The 21,757-nt window shown below is 52.5% G+C and overlaps 2 protein-coding genes across 5 annotated transcripts; both read right to left on the reverse strand.

Moving 5' to 3' along the window:
* Positions 1 to 5,012: 5,012 nt before the first annotated feature.
* Positions 5,013 to 9,549, reverse strand: LOC101633887 (uncharacterized protein ENSP00000372125). The gene is made up of 3 exons (XM_004692547.2): positions 9,478 to 9,549; positions 8,063 to 8,613; positions 5,013 to 5,298 (listed from the first exon to the last, which is right to left on the reverse strand). The coding sequence occupies exons 1-3, from the start codon at positions 9,547 to 9,549 to the stop codon at positions 5,013 to 5,015; spliced, it is 909 nt and encodes a 302-aa protein (XP_004692604.2).
* A 1,515-nt stretch (positions 9,550 to 11,064) lies between these two features.
* Positions 11,065 to 19,702, reverse strand: FOXM1 (forkhead box M1). 4 transcript variants are annotated; one of them, XM_004692844.2, is made up of 8 exons: positions 19,204 to 19,702; positions 18,447 to 18,598; positions 17,150 to 17,341; positions 15,704 to 15,832; positions 14,880 to 14,924; positions 14,213 to 14,282; positions 13,855 to 14,030; positions 11,065 to 12,142 (listed from the first exon to the last, which is right to left on the reverse strand). In XM_004692844.2, the coding sequence occupies exons 1-8, from the start codon at positions 19,700 to 19,702 to the stop codon at positions 11,120 to 11,122; spliced, it is 2,286 nt and encodes a 761-aa protein (XP_004692901.1). In that variant the 3' UTR covers positions 11,065 to 11,119. The 4 variants fall into 4 exon arrangements, with proteins under 4 accessions (XP_004692901.1, XP_004692904.1, XP_004692903.1 ...); XM_004692847.2 differs by lacking the exon at positions 14,880 to 14,924 and having other exon boundaries at positions 19,207 to 19,702; XM_004692846.2 differs by lacking the exon at positions 14,880 to 14,924 and having other exon boundaries at positions 14,213 to 14,285; positions 19,207 to 19,702.
* Between the last annotated feature and the right edge of the window lie 2,055 nt (positions 19,703 to 21,757).

Below are 21,757 nucleotides of genomic sequence, written 5' to 3' on the forward strand. Positions count from 1 at the left end.
GTCATTTCTAATCCACAGTGGGAAGAAAGGATGATTCCCAGAGCACCAGCACCCCCCTGAGACACTCAGGAAATTCTTTAAATTGGTACTTTAAATAGTGCCAATCTTATCTCTGGTGGTAAGGAAGGGGAAGAGAACTCACTTGACCCAGTGAAGTCATCCAGTCAAATGCCCTGCCACATAAGGAAATTCCCAGAATATTCTTCATAGAATGGGTTATCCAGAGCTAGATAAACTGCTCCCTGAGGTCCCTGCAAGGTTAAGGGCAGCCAGTTCTATTTCAGGCTTTCTTCTCTGGCCCTGTCAGATCTCTGAAGACAGGAATGAAACTGTTTTCCATCATTTTCCTTTCCAGCCAGGGTCTGGGAAACTTTGCGCCAGTTTTGAAATTTATCATCCCCATCTCTACCCCAAAAGTGTAGGCTTTCAAATATCAGACTAGGAAAGCTGCTATATTTTAGATGAGGGTGATTTTCTTCTGTTTTATGGATGGCAAATCCAAGGCCCCAAAGGTCAAGTGTCTGTCTGTGTTGATGAAAGCAGACTAAGCACAGACTGTTGAACTCAGACCTGCCCAGTCAAGTATTCCAACTCGGTCATTACTAGCTGGTGAACTTTGGGTGAAGTACTTAATCTACTGGGATCTATTTCTTTATCTATAAAGTTAAAAGAATATGTAATTTGTAGAGTTGCCATGAAGTTAAAATGAAAAGCAAAATACAAACAGTCAAGAACTCAGTTTACTCATCGCACTTTCATCTCAGAAAGTCATCATGGGACTTAGCTCAGTTTGTTGCGAGAATTAATAGGTTGATTCATGAAAAACTCTCCAAACATTTCCTGACACATAGTAAGTACTGAGTAAATGTTTACTGTTATTTGGGAACGGTATACACGTATACCTGAATTTAAATGCCATTCCTCTTTGTGCTGATAGTCCTACTAGATCAAGTATCTCTTGACTCTTTTCTCACCCTATGTTATTATGGTTTATTTGTCCATCTTCTTACTAAATCCTTGGCTTCTTGCTCGATCCTAGGCTTTATGAGTTCAGGGTAACTTTTCTCCCCAAAATTTGTTGATGAATTGCTAGGCTAGGCTCCAAAGGATCCAGGAGAAAAATAACATGTGTGTCCTGACTACTCAGGTGACAAGACACTAAAATAGCCAGTTGAGTACCTTGCCTGATATTTTCAGTTGCAGAATCCAGCTGATGCCAGAGGCAGTAACTCAGGCCCCTTGCTTCTCCCCAGTACCCATGTGGCATTTATGTCAGTACCCCTCATCCCTGGGGCTCTGTACCCCAACCTTGATCCAGCAGGTACCGTTAGAAAATCTGATATTCCGGGGCCCTCCTTAGAAAATCTGCAAGAGGTTAAAACATAATACTATGAAGCTCGCCACAGTCACTGCAGCATGAGCTAGATCTCTGGCCAGAAAGCTGACCCACATGACTCAGCAGACCTCTCCTGTCTCACCCGCTGCTCCCCTCAGCAGTGTGTTTCAGTCAGTCAGCCTGTTCTGCTCCCCACTCTGTCTCTGGTGACCCCCCCCCACACACCACCATATCACACCTTTGGCTTTTACCCCAATTCTTGTATGCATAAATAAATAAATATTTAAGAACAGAAAAAGGCAACTATGTGAGTAGCCCCAGAATAAGCAAGTGTGACTCAGTGGACAGCAGGACCCAGTGGAGGACTCAGAGGAATAGAGCACAGAGACAAAGGACTTGGAGCAAGTGAGTCAGCAGTGGGTAGGAACCATAAGCACAGCTCCCTGGGCTGAGTGCGAGGTGAGTTTGAGGCCACCTAGGAGAGGATGTTGGCTCTGATTTGCCTTCTCAGGGATCAGCAGAAGGGGATGGGGGGCACGGCAGTTAGGTGGACAACCTTGGCAGACCCCCAGAGGAAAACTGACGCTCATGACTGGCTATGTGACTGGCCTGATCTTCCCTGTGTGTGTGCTGGGGGGAAGGGGAGAGACTAGAGTCTGCCCCCACAGCTTCCTGTACTCACTGACCAACCCCCCACTGTTCGTCAGGCCCAGCAACTCTGAACTGCTCCAGCAAGCCAGATCCTGAACCAAAGACTGGGCATAGGGACAGGGTGCTTGTGGGAGGGGAGGTGTTGGCCCAGAAGTGACTGAAGGCCTCTTGCAACCACACTGACCAGTGTCCATGAAGCAGGGGTCTTTGCATGCTGATGGGTCTGGAGCTCCATGTGCTGGGTCTGTGGGGAGTGGGTGCAGGGAGGATTGGGGAGGCCAGGGGGTGGGGGGCAGGAGGTGGGTAGAAGGGAAGGCATCTGTCTCTGCCTCCCTCTCAGATCCCCTTTTAACAATCATGGTGAGAGAGTAGGTCTTTAAGGCAGGACCAAGAGACAGGAGTCCCCACTCCTCCAACCAAAGGCTTCCGAGAACCCCACATTCATCAGTGTGTGAGTGTGTGGGTGCCCACGCTGAGGGCTCACGCCAGAGCATCGGCTTAGAAGAGTCCCCAGACACAGGTCACGGCCAAGCCCCACAGTTGCTCCATCTGCTGGGATCGAGGAATTGCAAGAGGCTCCTTCCCGCACCTCTGGGTGGCCAGAGGTGCAGAGGTGCCCAGCAGCGTGTTAGATTCCCTGGCCGCAGAGAAGAGGGGTGCTGGGACTGCAGAGCCCGAAGTGGGACTCCTGGGGCGAAGCCAGAGCCTCGTGGCCTGGTCTCGCCAGGCAGGGGTCTGTGTCAGCGCAATTTGCCTCCCTGCTCCCCTCACTTTGGGCCATAGAGCAGACGCTCTCTCTGAGGAATCCCATCGCCCTTCCTCTGCCCCAAGCTGGGCTTCCTGCAGTAGCCTGAGGACCATAACAACAGCCCACAGAGCTCTCAGCTGGTACCTCCCATTCTACCTGTAAAGGGGGGGTGGGGAGACAGCCTGACCCTTTGGCTGTCAACAAAGCCCCCCCCCCGGTCTCAGTTTACCTGTAAGAACACTGAGGAGACTCAACTTGTTTCCTAATGTGTTGCCCACCTCTGAGCAGCTATGTCCTAGGTAAAGACATCTCCTGCTTTCCAACCACCCTTACCCCACAGGGGGAAGACGGGGCCATGCCAGGGCCCTAGCACCGCTCCCACACTCAGGAAATGCCCCTTTGCCCTCAGCCCTGCCTCCCTGTCCGCAACCTCACCCCCCAACACACGCACACACATACCACAGGAGAGGGCAAGGAAGACTGTTTAACAGAATTGCAGAATAGAAGGGAATTTGGAAACCATCTACTTATGACTTTATTATCATGATGTTTAAAAAATTATTTATTTATGGAACTGGGGTACAGGCTAGAGATGCAGGGGTGAGAGTATACACCAGAGACAGAGTGGGGAACAGAACAGGCAGATGCTAAAATGACTGCTGAGGGGAGTAACAGACGAGGCAGGAGAGGTCTGCTGAGCCATGTGGGAAAGCTCCCTGGCTGAGGATCAAGATCCTTCGTGTCTACAGGTAGCTTCATAGTGCTACACTTAAACTCCTTGCATCACCAGGGAGTGCCCATGGTTTTTAAGAGAAAATTCATGTAACAGAAAATTTACCACTTTGAAGTAAACAATTCAGATGTTTTACTTGACCCCTTTCTATGCAGCTCCAAAATATTTTCATCACCCCAAAGAAAACCCTACCCCCTTTAAGCTGTCAGTCCCCACCCTCCCTGTCCCTGGCACCTGGCAACTACCAGTGTATTTTGTACTTCTGTGGATTTGCCTGTTGGAGATATTTTGCATCAGTGGAATCAGAGATGTCTGGCTCCTTTCCCTCAGCATTGTGTGTTCAAGATTCATTCCTGTGGTAGCATGAAGCAGTGTGCACTCTTTATCATGACTGAGTAATATTCCACTGACTCATTATTTTTGTTAAATATGGAGGACTGACACATGCCAGACACTGTGTGGGGGCTGGGCTTACTTTATTCTTTTTGAAGACGAGAGAAGGGAAAGTCTGAACAGACAATGACTTGTGTAAAGGTAATACAGCTGCTTATGGTTGAATGAACCCTGCTGGGTCTTGATGCCCAGGCACCTGCAGGGCTTGAGAAGAGTAGCTAGAGAGGGCAGAGGGCAGAAGGCTAAGAGAAGCCCACTAGGGGAAGACCACCCACTTGGCGGTGTGACAGGGTAGGAGGAGGTGAGGTGGCTTCCTGTCAGTCACTCCCTCTGCCAGGCCCTGCTCCCCCGGATCTCCTCCCCAGAGGGGTCAGCACCTTCTGACCAATGTGCTTTGCCTACCTCTACTTTAGCTCCTTGTCTCTGCAGCTTTCCTCCAACCCCATCCCCAAAGTTGAGCTATCTGGGGGTCCCTGGCAGCATGGGCTCAGTCTCTGGGGAGACAGTTCTGACTTTTACCTTCAACCTTGACTTTGGTCTATTCTTGTTCCTCCGCTGAAGCCTGGTCAGCCTTTCACCTACCTGAGTTGCCCTACCTGGCTCTCCTCCGACTACTGCTTCCCCAAACCCTAGTGGGATCTGCCACCCCTTAGAGTGGCAGTTCCAGTCTCTCTCTAGACATCAAATGGTCCAGGAGGGGGCGGAGCCAAGGCTATTACTGCTTGAGAAGCTGCCTGTACCTCTGGCCCATGTCTTTGGGTTACAGACATTGAAGACATGGAGGTAGTTCCTCGTTGATCACGTTTCTTACAGGGTCTCTTTCTCTTTCTCCCCCTCCCCACCAGCCACACACCTCTCCTCCCCCTACTCCTCGTTTTGCCTCTGGGAACCAGACTTCTCACTCTCCCTACCCCAGTCTCCCCTCCTGTTACGAGAATCCCCCGCAGATGACAGATAAAAGTTTAGTTTCAGGAATGTCTCCAGGAACCGGGGGTACAGAAGTAGCTCGAGGTTGGGGGGCATGGTGAGGCTCTGTTCTGCACATCTTTCAGCCACCCCACAGCTTCTTGCTGAAGGGGCAGGCGGTCGGTTGAGCACCACGGAGCTGGGGTCTGTGTGGCCTCTGTGGCCCCACCTGCCTGGCGTCTCTGCTAGGTGTATCCGGGTCTTCTCTTGCTCATCCTTATGAAAAACTTTGCCTTGGAGAGAGAGTAGAGCGGCACGGCCACCCGATCCTGCAACAGGCTTTGGTAGTTGTTCACAAGGTCCCGGCTCAGGGGCGCGCTGGGCAAGAGTGCCAGCTTTTGCGCCTTCTCCTGGTAATGAGGCAGAGGATTCGGGCAGGGCCAGCTCTTGGCTAAATCATTGGGAAGTGGGTTGGGCATGAGCTGGAAGCCTCGGGGTTCAAACCTTCCCCCAGCTGAAAAGTGCCGGTACCTGTTGGGGGAAGGGACGTGGAGAGAACAGAGACAGTTCAGAGGAGAGATCCAGGCAGGGCGGAAGCAGAAGGGAAAGCCTGGAACTGCCTTCCACCAGCCTGGAGCCCTCTGGCTGTGGGCCTTTCCACAGCTCCTCCTGGGCACTGCTTTATGCTAAGTGGCCTGTACACTCTGTCTATGTCAGCTGTAGGTGGATGAAGTAAAGTCATTCAGAGGGGCGGTCTTTTGTCCTTTCGAGGTCGTGCATAGAATACCATTATGCAGATCCTAACTTCTTCAAGCCCACCTGCTCTGCTAACACTGTCTGTGCGTCCACGTGTGAACTCAGCACAAATTCTCCTTCTCATCACCAGTGAATGTGGGGTGTCCCAGAGCCCCTCCCACTCGCTGCCGTCGGATACCTGGGGTGTTGGTTCCCTCTTCTACAGCCTGTAGTACTAGATGCAACATTAGGAAATTGACTTAAAACATGGTGGCATCGAGGCAAAAATCCTCTGGCTTGACAGCTTGGCTTCTGGTTCAAGAGACAGCCCGCTGGCTGGTTTTCGTTGGCATCAGAGGTTCTCAGGCCTGGCTGCCCATTGGAATCACCCAGGGGAGATTTGTTAAAATACCTGCTGCCCAGGTTATCCCCTGGGTCAGGTAAGTTAGATTCTCCCAGGTGAGCTCAAAATCGCAACTTTTTTCCCAGCATTTTTTAAGAGGCCCTGGTTTCTTATACTACCAGAATCAAAAGTGGCAGGGCTTATCCATAAATGTTCTATTCCTCAGCAAGACGATGTGCATCTTGAAGCTTAACATTTTCTTACCTGTCTGAAGTCCTCTGGGTTCCTCATGCTCAGAACCTGCACTCTGGTTCATTTAGAGTCATTTGAAAAATTGCTTTTAGCCCTTCAGAGAGCTGTTCATCAGAACCCTGCTGGCCTTTCTTCTGGCTGCTCTTTCTTGTTCCCACCTGGTGAACTCTGTATGTGTCCTGCAAGGTCCAGCTCAAACAACACCTCCTCCACCAGTGCAAGCTTCACTCCCTCCTGGTCCCGGGGAAGGGACCTGCAGCAGTAACAAGCAAAGGAAGACCCTTCCCTGCCGTGGAGACTCCGTCCTCATCACAACTGTTCAGGAGCCCTCTCTGTAAGCCAGGCGCCTTGCCTTCTAATGGTCTAACTACCCCGCAAAGTAACAGGTACAGTTCCAATACATACTTGAGGAAAGCGAGGTCCAGATGAATTTCAGAAAGTCATGGTTGCAGTGCAAGTCTGTGACGGAGCCAGGTAGATCCGAAGGCCTTCTTGGCTCCAGAAGGTCCTGTTTCTGTCTCCACAACTACTCATTTCTCTGTATGTCAAGTACTGTGTTAAGTTCCTTTTATGGTGATTATGTTCTTCTTATACTTCCTTTCTAGAACATCATATTATATTAGAAATAGCCGTGGACATGTCTGATTCCCTACTCAGGAAAGAGGGGAAGTAAAACATAGTGGCTAAGAATATAGCTCTCTGGAGCTTTCCTCCTTGGGTTCAACTTTCAGCTCTGCCACTGGCTGGCCGTGAGAATTTAGGCAAGATCCTTGACCTGTTTGTGTTTCAGATGCCCCATCTGTGAAATGGTTGATGATAATCTAACCAGAGGATAGTGGAAAGAGTAAATGATACAGGTAGGGTGATTGGAACAGGGTCCAGCACTTTCACCTGACCCTCTTCTGGGGCACAGCCTGCCTTACCCACTTCTGTATGTCCAGCATTTGCACATATTAGCGGTCAGTCACTTTCATGCAAGGGCGGCAGAGAGAAGCTGAGGTCCTGGATAAGCTCTCAGGACCCCCAGCACGGCCTGGTACTTACCATGCCCACTTTTATCACATATTTTTGCGATTAAAAATCTCCATAGGCCTCCCTCCAGCTCCTGGTGTTGCTGTCTCAAACTCAGGGATTGGAGTTTGAGACATTCTACCATTCCTGCTCTCCCGTTTTTCAGCTAGTCAGGCCCAGAGCCTGCTGGATTGTAAAGGGTGTGGAGACACACGTGGGGCTCCCCCTGGGCAGGAGGGAGAGGTGAGGGTTCTCAGTTCCTTCCTCAGTCCTGCCTTTTCCAGTCAGCACCATCTGAGAGCTTTCTCCTCCCAGCCTTCCTCCAGATTCCTCACAAAGACTTCCTGGGAGAATGCTCCAGCTCCCAGCATTCCCCCTTTCTAGATTTCTGTAACTGCGTCTATTTTTTGAGCAGGTAATGCTTTCATCTCTTCGCGCATCCACTTTCTCTTCACCTGCGGAGGTTGGCCTGGTTTTCACCACGCCCACGTTATCAGTGATGGAAACACGTCTGGGAAAACTATGCCCTTTGCCCAAGTAACACAGTCTGGACTTCACCCCAGGCCTCTGGCTCCGGCTCTCAGCAATTCCCACTCACAGTCGACACCTTTTCGCCCATTCTCCGGCACTTGTTTGTGCTTTCGTGCTGATCACGCATGCAGGCCTCTCGAGAGCTCCTGGAGATCAGGGACTGACTGCCGATTTCTGTCTTCCCAACGCCTCAGAGGTGCTAGGTCCAGTTGTATACACACAACTTCGCTTACCTAATGAAGCCCAGCTTGCCGGGTCTTACCTTGTCTCCAGCCCTGCTCACGAGAGCTAGGTACAGAGGAGTTTGGTTTCAGGTGACAGGAAGGTGGGAAGAGCCCACAGGATAGAGAGAAACCAGGACGGAGAGGGGTCGGATAAACACGGGTGAGCTGGGTGAGCTCCCTAAGGAAGGGCTCCTCTTACTTCTTGAAGTTCTTTGGGGGCAGGATGTTGCCATTGGTATCAAGGGGTGGTGCCCTTGCTTCACTCCTCAGCTTGAGTTTCTCCATCTCTTTGAGCTCCTTCATTGTCCTACAAATGACCTGGTTCTTCCTTTTCGTGTCCAAGAAGATCGGAGTACATTTGATGAAGGCCAGAAAGTTGTTTGGGCCCATCAGGGAGGGAGGGGGGACGGGGGGTTCTGCTGGGGGGCAACGGTGGGCGTTGGGGTTGGTCAGCCAGCGCCAGACATTGCTATCATAGGGCTTGTCTGGCCGGGTGGGAAAGGTGGGGGGCAAACGCCCCACATCGAGCCACGTGTGGAAGCCCCAGGTGTGCTGGCTCGTATCCTTGCAAGGGTAGAGGACTTGCTGGTGCACCTTGAACTTAGATTTTGTGCGGGGTGGTGGCTTCAGGGCCAGATGGTGGTAGCTTTGTGGGGTGAAGCCAGGCAACTCCCAGGACTCACTGGGCAGGAGGAATTCACGCTGAGCCCACGTTTGGTCGGTCGGTTGGGACTCATGGGCATGGACCATCTAGGGGAGAGACAAAGAGGACCTTGGGCACAACATTCTGCCTCTCCTCCCTGGGAGCAGGCTGAGAACACGCTGCCAGCCTCTCCAAAGATTCTCCTGAGCACACTGGTGCCTGGCACCCTGCTCCCCGTTCCTCTCCTGCCCACCAGAAGTGATGGCTCCTCTCCTCTCCTCGGGTTTCTCAGCTTTTCTTTCTTCTCTTTCCATTCATCATGGATTGGATTGCATTTCTCACCTTCTTCTCTCCTGTCCATCCTGGTGCCCCCCCCCCCTATTCCTTAGGCACAGCAGGCTGAGGAAGGTGAGTGGGGAGATCCCCCTTACTGCTCTGAGTGTACAAGGAAAGTCTCATGGCTCCTTTCTGTCGCTGGTGTGTTCCCTTCACCTCTTGTTAAAATATAAGAACGCACCTAGAATGTTGGTACCTCCCCTTTCTAGCACCCACCCCCATGAAGGAAACAGTAGCCAGTGTTGCTCCTCTCCCAGATGTCAGATAACCCCCAAGCCGGTGGAAGCAAGTATTGTCCCCATCTCAGAGATGCCCTCAGTGTGACAAGTGGGGGTCACTCCCTCAAGGCTGTCTTGTGTGGAAGGCTTGTCTGCCTTTCCTCCTCCCTGCCCCTAGACTTACCTGATTCCCAGCTCCCACCTGTGTCTTGGTTCCTCCCCCTAAGTCATCTCTACAATACCACCCCTGGGCTGGTGTGGGGGAATGGGTTTCTAACTAGGCATCTCCTCTCCTCGCCTGTTCAGTGTCACAGACGCTGAGAGGAAGCCAGTGGCCGGGAGCCATGCTGCCCACCCCGGGGAACAGCCTCAGCATGGGCAAACAGGTAGCTTAGGAGATGAGACCCCACCCCCTACCTGCAGGAAAGGTGCTCTGTCCTGGGATGGACTGCTCCACCCCTGGGGTGATCGTAGGAAGTTACTGGCCATCTTTCTTCTTGGCTGTTTGCTAGGAGGGACAGTTTTGTAGTGAAGGCTTTCCAGGCAGCATTGTTTGCTGCTGGGTTGCTATGGTGATGCATCCTGGCTGGTGACGCAGGCAAGGAAGCCCTGAGACCTCCCTGGGACACCTGTCATTCCCTTGGGCTCCTGCTCCCCCATGGCTCCCAGGTGAGAGGCAGGGTATAGGACTCAAATTCTGACTGCTGTAGATGGTAACAGGAGCCACCTCTGGGGAGGGACTAGCCTGAGAGGGCTGGGAGAAAAGCCAGCAGGCTGGCAGCCAGGTCTTGGCTGGTACGTGGAGGTGGTCATGAAGCGCTTCGTGTGGCAGGGGACATGGGAAGGTTTGCTGCTGGGTAGGACTTTTTGTCATTGGGGAGCTAGAAAAGGCCTCAGTTAACCAGCAGGCCCACAGGCTCTATAAGACCATTTGTGCAGACCCAGCACTGGGCCAATTGCTGGCTTCTGTGTCAGGCAGGTGTGCGCCCGTGTAGAGCATGGGCAGGTGACCCTCGCCCAGGCCATTTGCATTCTCCTTCCAGGGCTTCTTCATGCAGCTGTAGGCCTTGCCTCTTCTGTGACCACTACCTTCATCACCCACTTTCTTTTCCAACCCCTGCTTCTGCCTTGAGAACCAGACACCAACACAGAGACCAGCATTTCCACCCTGGATTTTATTGAGTAGGTAGTTACAGTAGTGTTCTTAGCTGGCTTACGTGCACGTGGTGGCTTTCTGCAAAGCTGAGATGCAAGCTGAGGAAGGCAGGCAGGTCAGGGCCCTGCTAGCCTTCTCAAGCCTCTGGCTAAGTCCTCATCAATGCTTGTCTCTCTGGCATGATTAGGAACATTATCAGAGAAACATCTCAGGGGTGCACACCCACATTCTTTGCTTCAGATGTGCCCCTCCCCCTCTCCCAATTCAACTCTTGACAGCATACAAGAGACTTTTTCATGGGCTTTCTTCCCGTAGGAAAGCTGACTTGGAAATGTGAGTCAGTGGAGGGAAGGCCCTGGCCAGCGCCTACAGTAAAAATCTCTGAGCTGGGAACCTGGAGCCTGCAAGAACTGTGCCCTGCAGTTCCTTGCTTCCCTGGGAGTGAAAGAAAGGAACAGAAGCTACTGGAACCTGGTCAATCTACCCACCTCTGGCAGTCTCTAGATAATGATCTAAGGAAATATGCTTACATTTATAGTTAGAGGGTAATTTGGGAAATATACAGTATGTACACGGGGAAGGAAGGAACGGGGAAGGTGAGCGACTGCTGGGCAGAGAGGACAAAGACTGGGGAGTTTCCTCATTTCTCTTCACCCTTTTTTTGGCTCTTCCCACCCTAGAAGGCAGAGTGAAGGATCAGCATCTCTCGGGGGGGCTCAAGGTGGGAGAGACCGGCTCCAGGGCCTCGCAGCTGGCCGGGAACAGTGGCAGCTGTGGAGTGGCCTAACAGGCAAGGCGGGCTCGCGGAGCAGGCATCTTGGCCTGTCTTCCCGGAGGGCCTGCGAGGATGTCACACGAGCGCCTGGCACGGACGGCTTGAGCGGCAAGGGGAAGGCCGCATCTCTACCGCAGCTCGGGCATGAACTGGGCCCAGCTGACGTTGTCGGGGCCCAGCAGGTCCTCCTCCAGGCCAGGGAAGCTGATGTCCAGCAGGATCTTGCTGAGGCTGTCATTCATTGTGTCCAGAACCAGGCCTTCTGTCAGAGAACGGTTGGCTGAGAGGCTGGTGACCTGTGGTTCGGGGGAGTCTGGCTTGGCGACTTCCATATTTGAGGGGGAACAACTGCTGAAGGGGTCAGAGGTGAGGTCAAAGGGCTCGGAGTTGAGGAGCTCTCGGGGTGAGTCAAAGAGGGGGATGTTTTTCAGCGGGGTGGTGCTGAGCTCCGTCAGCCCCAGGGAGTCAGGCAGGGGGCCAAAGGCACCCTGGGGGGTTCGTACTGGGCTGAAATCTAGCTCCCCCACTTTGGTTGGGGGTGTGAGCCCCCAGGATTCAGGGGTCACGGGGAGGACAGACTTGCTGGGGGTGGAGGAGATGGGCAGCGTCTCCTTTATGGGTGTCTTGAAGGGCCCCCCCTCCTGGGCGCAGCCACGCTGAGAGGCAGGCTCGGAGGATGCGGCAGCAAGGACGAGCTCTGCAGCCGGCCGGGGCGGCCCGGGGCCCTCGGAGAAGAGCAGCTCAGGCTCGTCCAGACAGGGTGGCCGCAGATGCTGCTTCCTTCGAGACCGGCTCATCTCCCGCCTCTGCCTCCGCTTGATGACGAGCATTTCAGAGACACAGCGGGTGGGCGACCTGAGCCCACAGTGGGACTTCTTGGGCCCGGGAGTGGGAGAGTGGGCCAGATCCTCCCAGGAGCAAGACAGTTCCTCCTGGACCGAAGGGCAGGGCGAGGGCCACTCTTCTAGGGGCGGGCTCTCCACTTTGATGGGCCTCCCCGTGTGTGGCATTTCTTCCCCGGGCTGGATTTCTTCCTCCTTGATGGACTGAACTGGAAGCAGCGAAGACAGCTCTTCTCCAGGCAGGAGCTTCTCCTCCTTCACTGACCCTGGGGCGACCAGAGGGGCAATGCCCTCATCAGCCAACAGCACCTGAAAGGGAAGCAGGGTCCAGTGAGAGGGAGCTCTGTAGGCCTCAAGTCAACTCAGTCACCCCCTAAGGTGAGACGAAGGTGAGTGACATCCGGTGATCTTCCTCTTTTTTGTCATTTAAGTCTTAAAAATTATTAAATGTGTAGAGTATGATGAAGGCTTGATTCTGAGGTTGCTGGGGGGATTAGAGCATTTAATAAGTGGCAGGCATAATCTGTATTCAGCTGAGAGAAAACTGGATGCTTATTTCATACCAGAGATGAAGCCTGAAACAGGGAAATTAAAACCATACAAATCCTGAAAGAGAATCTGGGAGACTACAGACACAATCTGAGGGTAGGGGTAATCTTCAGCAAGACTAGAAACCCAGAAGCTGTAAAAGAGAAGAGAGAGGTATTTGAGTATATAAAAATTAAAAATCTTAATGTGGTAAGAGATAACCATGTACCTTTAGCAGGTTAAAGACAGGTTGATTTGTTAATAACAAAAAACTCTCACAAACTGTTAATAAAACCCTACATAAGCCCTGCATTAAGAGGGTCACTCCATAAATAAGCATCTCATACTGAACAATTCCAAACACAGCCAGAAGGTGCTAAAGTTTACTAAACAGCAGAGAGAGATAAAGGGAAAGAAGGGGATATCATGTATAGGTAGCAGGTAAGCAAATATTTCAAAGATGAACACTGTAGGCCACTGTTGGTCAAGATACAGGTCTTGCGGGCTGCTGATGGAAATGTGAATTATCATAGATGTTTTTGGGAAAGCACGACATTAAGTAAAATTTAAAATAGCCTTTCATTCCACAGTTTAATACTTGGGGTTCTATTCAATAGAAATAAAAGCACTGGGGGGAACTCTTTGAGGAGGGGCCCTCCCTGCTGGTGAAAGGGGTTAAGTGTCGGCACTGTGAAGCTAACCGCAGCCACAGGAGCACAAGTTCGATCCCCCACCAGGGAGCTGACACTAATGGCGCAGCAGACCTCTCCTGACCCGCCCGCTGCTCCCCTCAGCAGTGTACTTGGTCGATCTGCCTGTTCTGCTCCCCACTCTGTCTCTGATGAATCCTCTCACCCCCTGCACCTCTGGCCTGTACCCCAGTTCTGTATGCATAAGCAAATAAATCTTTAATAAAAAAACCCCAAATCATTACAGGCTGGAGGGGTGCAGTGGCCGGCACGGGCAGGGGTGCTCTTGGCAGCCAGTGGGGAAAGACAAGGTGCTGCAAAGCTCCCTTAGTGCACAGCACAGCACCCTGCACCCCTGTGGGAGTTACTCAGCCCCGAGTGGCAACAGTGCGCAGGCTGAGAAACTGAGCTGGGCTGACACCATCCGTTCTCCTATTACTGAGCAGAAACTGGTATTTCCTGTCTTCAGGCACTGCACATTAGAATGTTCCCTCGGTGCCTGTCTGTTTACCCTGATCTTTCTAAAACCTACCTCCTCTGTGAACTTAACTAGCCCAGTCCATCTGTCATAACCGCCTTTAATCTGTCAACTCATTGGGTATATACCGGATATTTACACTGGAATGTCAATTCCTTTCTGGCTCCCAAATACCATTACATATTCCTTTGTATTGCCTATGTGCCTTGTCTACCCACCTAGGTTTATAGGCTCCGCAAGGAACCCTTAGTGTACCTGGCAGGCTGTGGATCCAATACTTTAAATGGATGGGAGCATCTCTTGAGAGCAAAATAGAAGTCACTCACCTTGGGGGCAATACGGACCCGCTTGCTATGGCGGGCAAGCTCTGAGCTCATGAGGGAAGCCGCCAGAGGCAGCGGCACCTTTACCGAGGGCTGTAACACCAGAGACTGGTTCACTGGGAACTGGATGGGCACCAGGTACGAGCTGACCCTTGGTAGCAGTGGCTTCATCTTCCGCCCTAGGAGGAGACAAGTGAGATCAGGAGCAGGGGCCCGGGACACAGCCCTTCTCAACCCCAGGAGCCGTGCTCGCCCTCCAAGTTCAGATCCCTTTGAGCTGACAACAGAATCCCGGAGCCTGATTCCCTAAGCTCTGCCCCCAAAGTAGGACTAGGCCCGAGGCCCACTCTCCCATACTAACGTGCGCCCAGTGGGAGTTCAGTTTTGATGGTCACGTTCCGGCGGAGCTCAGGATTGGGCCGTTTCTGCTGCTGCTTGCGGCAGACAGGGAGAGAAAGAAACCTGGGTTAATAAGGCAGGGGAGCGGGGTGGGGGTGGGGTCCCCACCCGCTGCTGGGCACTGCACTGAGCCGTCCCACAGCCCAGCAAGAAAAGGCCAGTCTGCGCAGCAGATGCAGGTCAGCACTGTCTCAAAGCCTTGGCGAGTGGGGAAAGGCGGACAGCGTAGATACAGGCTGGCCGGACAGTCCTACCACCACTGCCCAGTGAGCCCTCACCACCCCCAGGGGAGGCCGAGGCGTTTAGCTCCGTGAGTGGCAAAGGAAAGCCAGGGGGACGATGGGAGTGAAACTGTCGCTTGTGAGGTCTGTCCCATGCTTATCACAGCTGCGCCTCCTGTCACACCCTGCTCATGAGGCCGTGGGAGGGGGAGAAGGGTGGGCAAGAGCCCTAATTCTGGTGGTCGCAAATTTCCTTACTCCTATGAGATCGGGGGTCCCGCGCTTAGGGCTGGCAGTCACCTGCCACAAGCTCCCTGTCCCCTGAGCACTGTGTCCCTGGCCACTAAAGCCATGCTGAGCAGGGAGAGGAAGCAAGGCCAAGCCCCGAGCCAGAGGAGAGAACCTTACTGATTGCAAGTGCTCGGGCGATTGTGGAGACACTGGGTCCAGTGGCTGGTGGTGGTCAGGCATTGGGGAAAGAAAGGAGAGGAAGTTACCACCCATGGGGTCGATGTGACCAGACTGCGGAAACACCTATTCCAGATAACTGTTCTGCTCAGGAGCACAGTCAGCGCTACCAGCAGGACTTGAGGACATTCTGCAATCCCCAAACAACAGCTTCTTTCTGAAAAGATGTTTCTGTGGCTCAGGCTTTGGTCTCCAGCCTGAAGATAAAGGACTTGTTTTTAAAAGAAGGTTTTTGTTTGCAAAGGTTTTCCAGGTAACACCTGAGGGGCTTGTTAAAAACACATTTTCCCACGCCTGCCCAGATCCACTGAATCAGGAGACCCAAGAGAGGAATGTGGAAAGCTTAACAAGATAATCCTAGGTCCCCGTCAGGCACAGGGAGCTGGGGAGATGCCACCCCTGGCGTGCAGGCCGGAGGTGCAGGGACAGTGCGAGGAGACACCAAAGACAGAGAGGGGAACAGAACGATGAGGTACACTTCTGAGGGGAGCAGCGGAGAGACAGGAGAGGTCTGCCGCGCCGTGTGGGTCAGCTTTGGGGCCGGGGACCGAAGTGGCGGGGCCAGCTTCACAATGCTGCACTTTAACCTGGTGTGCCACCAGGGAACCCTAGTTCATCGAGTTTTATGCACGTCGCCAACGAGCTGGCTGCTTTCTCGGGCTGCCCTGAGCAGACAAGAGCATTACAAGCACGTGTTTCCTTTTGAGAAGCGGACAGCATGATCTCCAGCTCGGGCTCTACTTGGCTGAGACCAGGACACTCACCTTAAACACCTGGTCCAGTGTCAAGTAGCGATTGGCGCTGGGGTGTATGGTCCAAAAGGACACTTTACCGTTGGCAGATGTCTCCCGAACGAACATGTCGTGGAGAGAAAGGTTGTGGCGGATGGAATTCTGAAAGAGACGACACCCAGTCTGCAGCTACGCAAGCCTCAGAGACATCGCTTTTGATGACCCCTGCAAGGAAGCCCGCTCCCGGCCTCTCCCGCGGTACCCAGCTGAGGCAGGCACATGTTCTTCCGATCCTGCCAGCTCGCCCTCTCTCCCGAGCCTCCGAGCAACAGAGCCTGCCTCGGTCGGGAACCCATGTGGCCTGCTTTCTGAGGCTGCACAGCTGCCCCCCGGAAAAGAGGGGGCCATGATGCATCACACTGAGGTAAGAGTGGGGGAACATAACAAACCCCCTTCAGCCAGCACTGAGTGCCCGTGAGGAGTGCTGGCTGACATGGCAGTGTGAGCCTCAAGGCTCCCAGCCCTCCTGAGTAAAGCGAAGCGCTCTGCCTTCCAGAGGTGCCATGGATTGGGTCGTGAGCCTCACAATTTGTTGTCATTTCCATTAAGATCATTTCAGAAACCTACTTAATCCTTCTAGCTGGCGCCCTAGAATGTTGTACAAGTAGCACAAAAATGCGCTAGATGCTCCGCTGAAGAGCCGCCACAGCCCTCAGGCGGTGCAGATGAAGCGGAGCAGAGCCCTTTGTGAAGATGTTGCCCGATGTGGCAAGATCAGGTCCTAATCCCAGAGCTACATTTGTCTATAGTTGTATTTTTTTTTTTAAAGTTTTATTTACATATGTATACAAGAACCAGGGTGTAGCCAGAGGTGCCGGGGGTAGAGGATTCACCAGAGACAGCGTGGGGAGCAGAACAGATGCATCTACTGAAATCCACTGCTGAGGGGAGCGGCAGGCAGGTCAGGAGAGGTCTGCTGCGCCATGTGAGTCAGCTCCCTGGCTGGGGTTCGAACTTGTGCTACAGTGGCCGGTGATAGCTTGATAGCACTGAGACTTTAACCCCTGCGCCACCAGCGTGGTCCTTGTTATAGCTTTAGCGTTCTTTGCATCAACTGTTTGCCCCAGAGCAATGGACACAAACTCTCACACTTCTGTCTTAAATTGTCAGCCTGAGAGCCCTCCCTGGTGGCGCAGCAGGTTAAAGCACAGCACTAGGAAGCTTATGCCACTTCAGCATGAGTTCGATCCCCGCCTGCCCCGGAGCTGACCTCCATGGCGCAGCAGACCTCTCCTGACCCGCCTGCTGCTCCCCTCAGCAGTGGACTTTGTCTATCTGCTTGTCCTGCTCCCCACTCTGTCTCTGGTGAATCCTCTCACCACCCCTGGCCTGTACCCCAGTTCTGTATGCACAAATAATCTTTAAAAACAAAAAACAAAAAACTGTCAGCCCGAGAGACCACGGCTCTGGGTACAGTACCTTCCAGCCCGGCTTGGCAATGTGCTTAAAATAGGGGAAGTGGTCCTCGATCCACGTGTAGATGTCCTTCAAGGTCATGCGCTTCCTCTCTGTGCTGTTGATGGCGAACTGTATCATGGCCATGTAAGAGTAGGGGGGCCGCTCGGACACCGAGTCCTGCCAGGATGTGGATGAGCCTGGGGGCTCTTCAACCTGAGGTTTATGAGAAGTCGGGGGGAAGGCAAGAAGGGGGTCACATGGAGACCAGACCTGCCCGAGCCCCCTCAAAAAAGATCCCTTAAAAGAAACTTTCATCCTTTTAGAATCCTATTCCACTGAAAACAGTTACAGCTAGGGTCTTAGAGATGATCTAGCCCGGTCCTGAAATGATCCAGGACGCTTCTCTGTCACTGTTCGTTTTTTTCCCATCAATAAGCTCACATCCAGTCTTGTCCAGGCATGGCCACTCAGGAAAGCCTGAGCATAGCTTGATTCTTAAAGCGCTGATTTTGCAATCCAACCGCAGCCAGTTTTCAGACCTGGTTTTAGTCTGACTCCTTCTGCTGATGTGACATGGGTAAAGTCAGCTCACCTCACTGTTTGTATGAGAGAAGCAGTCCCGAGAGTAGGGGACAGACACAGGTCTGCATAGCTGGCGTGTGCTTACGTCTCAGCAAAGATCTAATTGTTTAAAAATATTGAGGTAGAACTTTACTGAGTGCACATTTTCAGTGAACAGCTTGATGGATTTTTACTTAAGTACACATCCATGTTAGTCTTCACTTTGAAAGACTGTTAAGAGAATGACTAGAGGATGTATATACCTGTAGAGTCGAGGCGTGCAGCCGCTGCGAAATCGCCGGGCCACACAACTGACTCGCATCCATCCCGATGACTGGGGAAGCACTGAAAATTCACCTCTAATTTCCTCTATTTGCTACTAAAATCTTCTAACCAAATGACCTTGTTAAGCATGCTCTATTCCTTTTGTATTGTTGGGATGCCTCTTAAAAGTTGCAGTGGCATCGCCAACGAAGATCTTTTCACCATTTCTTGAACACCTGCTAAGTACTACGAAGGACAAAATACCAAACTCAACATGGAACATACTGAGTCAGAGCGACCCACCCTCAAAGAAATCTCATGTTCGAGAGGAAGAGATCCCAGACAGAAGTAGCTCAAAAGCTATACAGACTAACACTCAGTCCTCTATACCGGCACTTGGAAACTTCGTTCCCCGGGTCACCTGATCCACTTCCCTTCACTGAAATTCCCTGCACTGGCGCTGACTTCCCTAGTGAGTGGCAGAACAGTTCACCTTCACCTGACTCTGCTCCAGGTGCTGGTTCTCCTTCTCCTCCACCTCTTGCTTGACGCCGCAGGAGCCCAGTCCGTCAGAACTCATCTTTCCAAGCCATTGGATGTTGGTCAAGCTACTGTCGAGAGTGCAACCTGCTGCCTCACCGCCAGCTGAGGGGAGACAATCCAAGACGTCACTTAGCTACCTGACCTGTTGCCCTGTAGGCCCATCGAAATGGGGGGCTGGGTCACCCGGGATCTCTACCCTCAGAGAGCAGGAATGCATGCTGAATCTATTGTGGCTCTCAGGTACGATGCCCCTTAAGAGATTTCAGGAGAAATCTGGGAGCACAGTTCTAATTGTGTTTCAGTCTGAGCCACACTGAGCCTTGGAGAATAGCCAAGGCAACTTACAAAAGGGTTACTGAGTATCCGCACAAAGAAAGTAATTTTTCTTCCTCATGCTTGTTGTCTCTTTTATTAAGATGGAGAAAAGATTCGGCTTCCTTAAACAGCCCATGGAAAGCATAAAGAGAAACAACAAACAAATCCTTTTCCAATAGAAAGCAGGCAACAGAAATGCTAAAGCATAACTGCAACCCTTTTGACAGTGCTCGAAGGATCTAGGTCAAGGTTTCAGCATGAAGAAAGCAAGACTTTCCCCTGGTTCAGGTTAGACGCCCGCCTGTGAAAAGTATCAGCATGGCTGACCGCAGTCGGCGCCTCCGTAAAGAAAAGGCTGGGCTCCGCACCCCTTTGCCATGCAGACCACATACCACAGCTCTCCCATCTCTGCCCAGGAAGGGCTCCAGGTGGTCTACGGTTCGCATCCTTCGCTGCAGACTTTGGCCCCAGCGGCTCAGGAATCACTGCTGCCCTCTTGGAGTCATTACTGGTTTGTGCTTGAGGCTGGGACCCTGGCGGGTGTGTGGGGGCTCCCCCACAGCTGATGAGGATGAACTTGTTGGGCCCAGTGCTGCCACTCTCTTTTCCTTTGGCAGTCAATGCTGTGATGATGCTCTGTATGTTGGCATTGTTGGGGATGGCCACCACTTGGGTGTTGGGCATGGTGGGGTGGTTAATAATCTTGATCCCAGCTGGAAACCTGCAAGGGTTGGACTCAGGCTCTTCTTTGGAGCCCTGCCCTTGACCAGCCTCTGGCTGGGCAGGAGACCTCTTAGGCTCCTCTTCTGCTGCTTCACCTGGGGCATTCTGCACAGGAAGGGGCAGCCTCCGTCTTTTGAGAATCAGTGGCCGACGGGGGCTGGCTTTCATGATGAATCTGTGCTTTCACTCTCCATTGAGAATCACAAGCATGGACCCTGGAAAGAGAGAATGGAGCAGCAGGATGTCAGAGATTTGTTAGGCTGAGAAGGAGAGGCAGAAGAGAGAGGTGTTCCTCTTTCTATCAATGCTCCCAGGGCCTCTGTAAATACCTCAGACTATACAAAACACGTTTTGCTAACAAAGCTAAAACTGAAATCAGTAATTCAAAGGAGAAATGTGGCGTTGGGTGGGTCAACATGGCCAAAGGTCTTCTGGAAGCTTAAGAATCTTTGGCTACAAAAACAAACAGGACAGCTACCAGAATGTGGAAATCTCTATTACTGCTTACGATACAGATCACCTGCAATGACTATAGGGACAGGAATGCAGGAATAGGAGGACTTTTGGTAATTAGGAGTCTGACCCCTTAAGTCATGCTAGGATATAGCCTTTACATATAAAAGGATCAATACCTACAGATAGTAATGAATACTATTGCTTTATAGTCGTACTACTGAGGAATCATCTCCCCATGCACAAAACTCAGAAAAAAGTGAAATTGTTCTATTCAAGGCTCATTTAGGGGAGTTGTTCATTTCACAGACCATTATCGAGCTATGCTATCCACGCATGCGTAAATACATGCATGTGTTTCTTCACAGTGAGAAGATGATTTTTACTACTTGCATGCAATTTATTCATGTTTTAACCTTTTCCCTACCTTCTCTTGCAGAACCAAGATTATCATCCTTATCATCTTCTGACTAATAGAATGTGTCAATATGCACAATTGATTTCCTAATGTTAAAGAAAATAGTTTCATCTTTAAAGAAACATGTCTTGTGGATTTTAATAGACACATGGACTCTCCTACCATTGTGTAAACATGGGTGATTCTTTGTAGAAGTACTTGGAGAGACAGAATAATGATTGCCTGACTCTTTTCAAGCTTCCTGAAATGACTGTCACACTCATGATACTTCCATCTGCCGAAAACGCAGACTTGTGCTGCACCTTGCCTCTTCCGTTCTATTTGTATCTGTTTCCTCAAATCTCAGTTTTACTTCCACCTCCTGTATCTTCCTGCCTCCCCTCGCTTCCCCATCAATCAGTAGATATAAATCATTTCTCATGCCTAAAATATCTTCTTGGCCTAAGGGTTAAATTTCCCTTCTACTCCCTGCCCCCACCCCACTTCCTATCACTGCCAACATTTTATATACAATCTGGGAGACTTCCAGAGTGGCCCCACCCCCTCCTGACCAGGGAAACCTTTCAGGGTTCTCAGGAATCAGGAAAAGGGACCCGCGGAGTCGAGGCCCGTCACTCAGTGGTGAGAGCTCTTAGGAGCAGTGGCGTGTGTGAGCACGTTGGGGCTGTGACAACGCAGAATAAGCCCCGTCTCCCTCCCAGCCTCGATCTGCCTTGGAAGCGGGGACCCCGGCCCACTGCAGGCTTCGAGCAGGGTGCAGAGGTCAAACTTCCAAGGAAGGCCAAGCGGTGTTTTGGCCTGGACAAGCCCTGGAGGCGGGATGCAGAAAAAAACACCGCTCAGACCATCTTTCCAGGCGGCTCCAAACCTCCACACGGGTCCCGCGACGCCGGCTGCTGGACCTCCGCGACCCTCGGCGCCGAGACCTCGCTCCCTGCCTGTGCCCGGGCCGGGCCTCGGGCTCCATTCCGCCGCCCCACTCACCTCCGGGCTGCGGTGGCCGCCGCGGCCGAGCTATGGCTCCTCGGGCGGGTTCCGGGCGCCTCCAACCTGGGGCCGAGCCAGGGTCCCGGTCAGGGACTCGCGCCGGGCCGGCCGGGTCCCCGGCGGTGCGGGAGGGGTGGGGAATCCCGGGGGATCCCGGGAGGGGAGGGGGTCCCGGGCCGGGGGCCGGGGGTGGGGTCGGGCACCGGAGCTTTCAGTTTGTTCCGCTGTTTGAAATTGGCGCCGGCGGAGCGTTGCGGTCACGTGACGGAGCGTCGCCAATCGGCGCCGGCCCTTGTCTCCGCGTTCCGGGTTCGAACGCGGCGGCGGCGGAGCGGAGCGGCGGTGGGGTTCGCGGCCCGGCGGGT

Source organism: Condylura cristata, unplaced genomic scaffold (assembly GCF_000260355.1).
Source record: "Condylura cristata isolate star-nosed mole 26May11 unplaced genomic scaffold, ConCri1.0 scaffold00034, whole genome shotgun sequence".
NCBI lineage: Eukaryota > Metazoa > Chordata > Mammalia > Eulipotyphla > Talpidae > Condylura > Condylura cristata.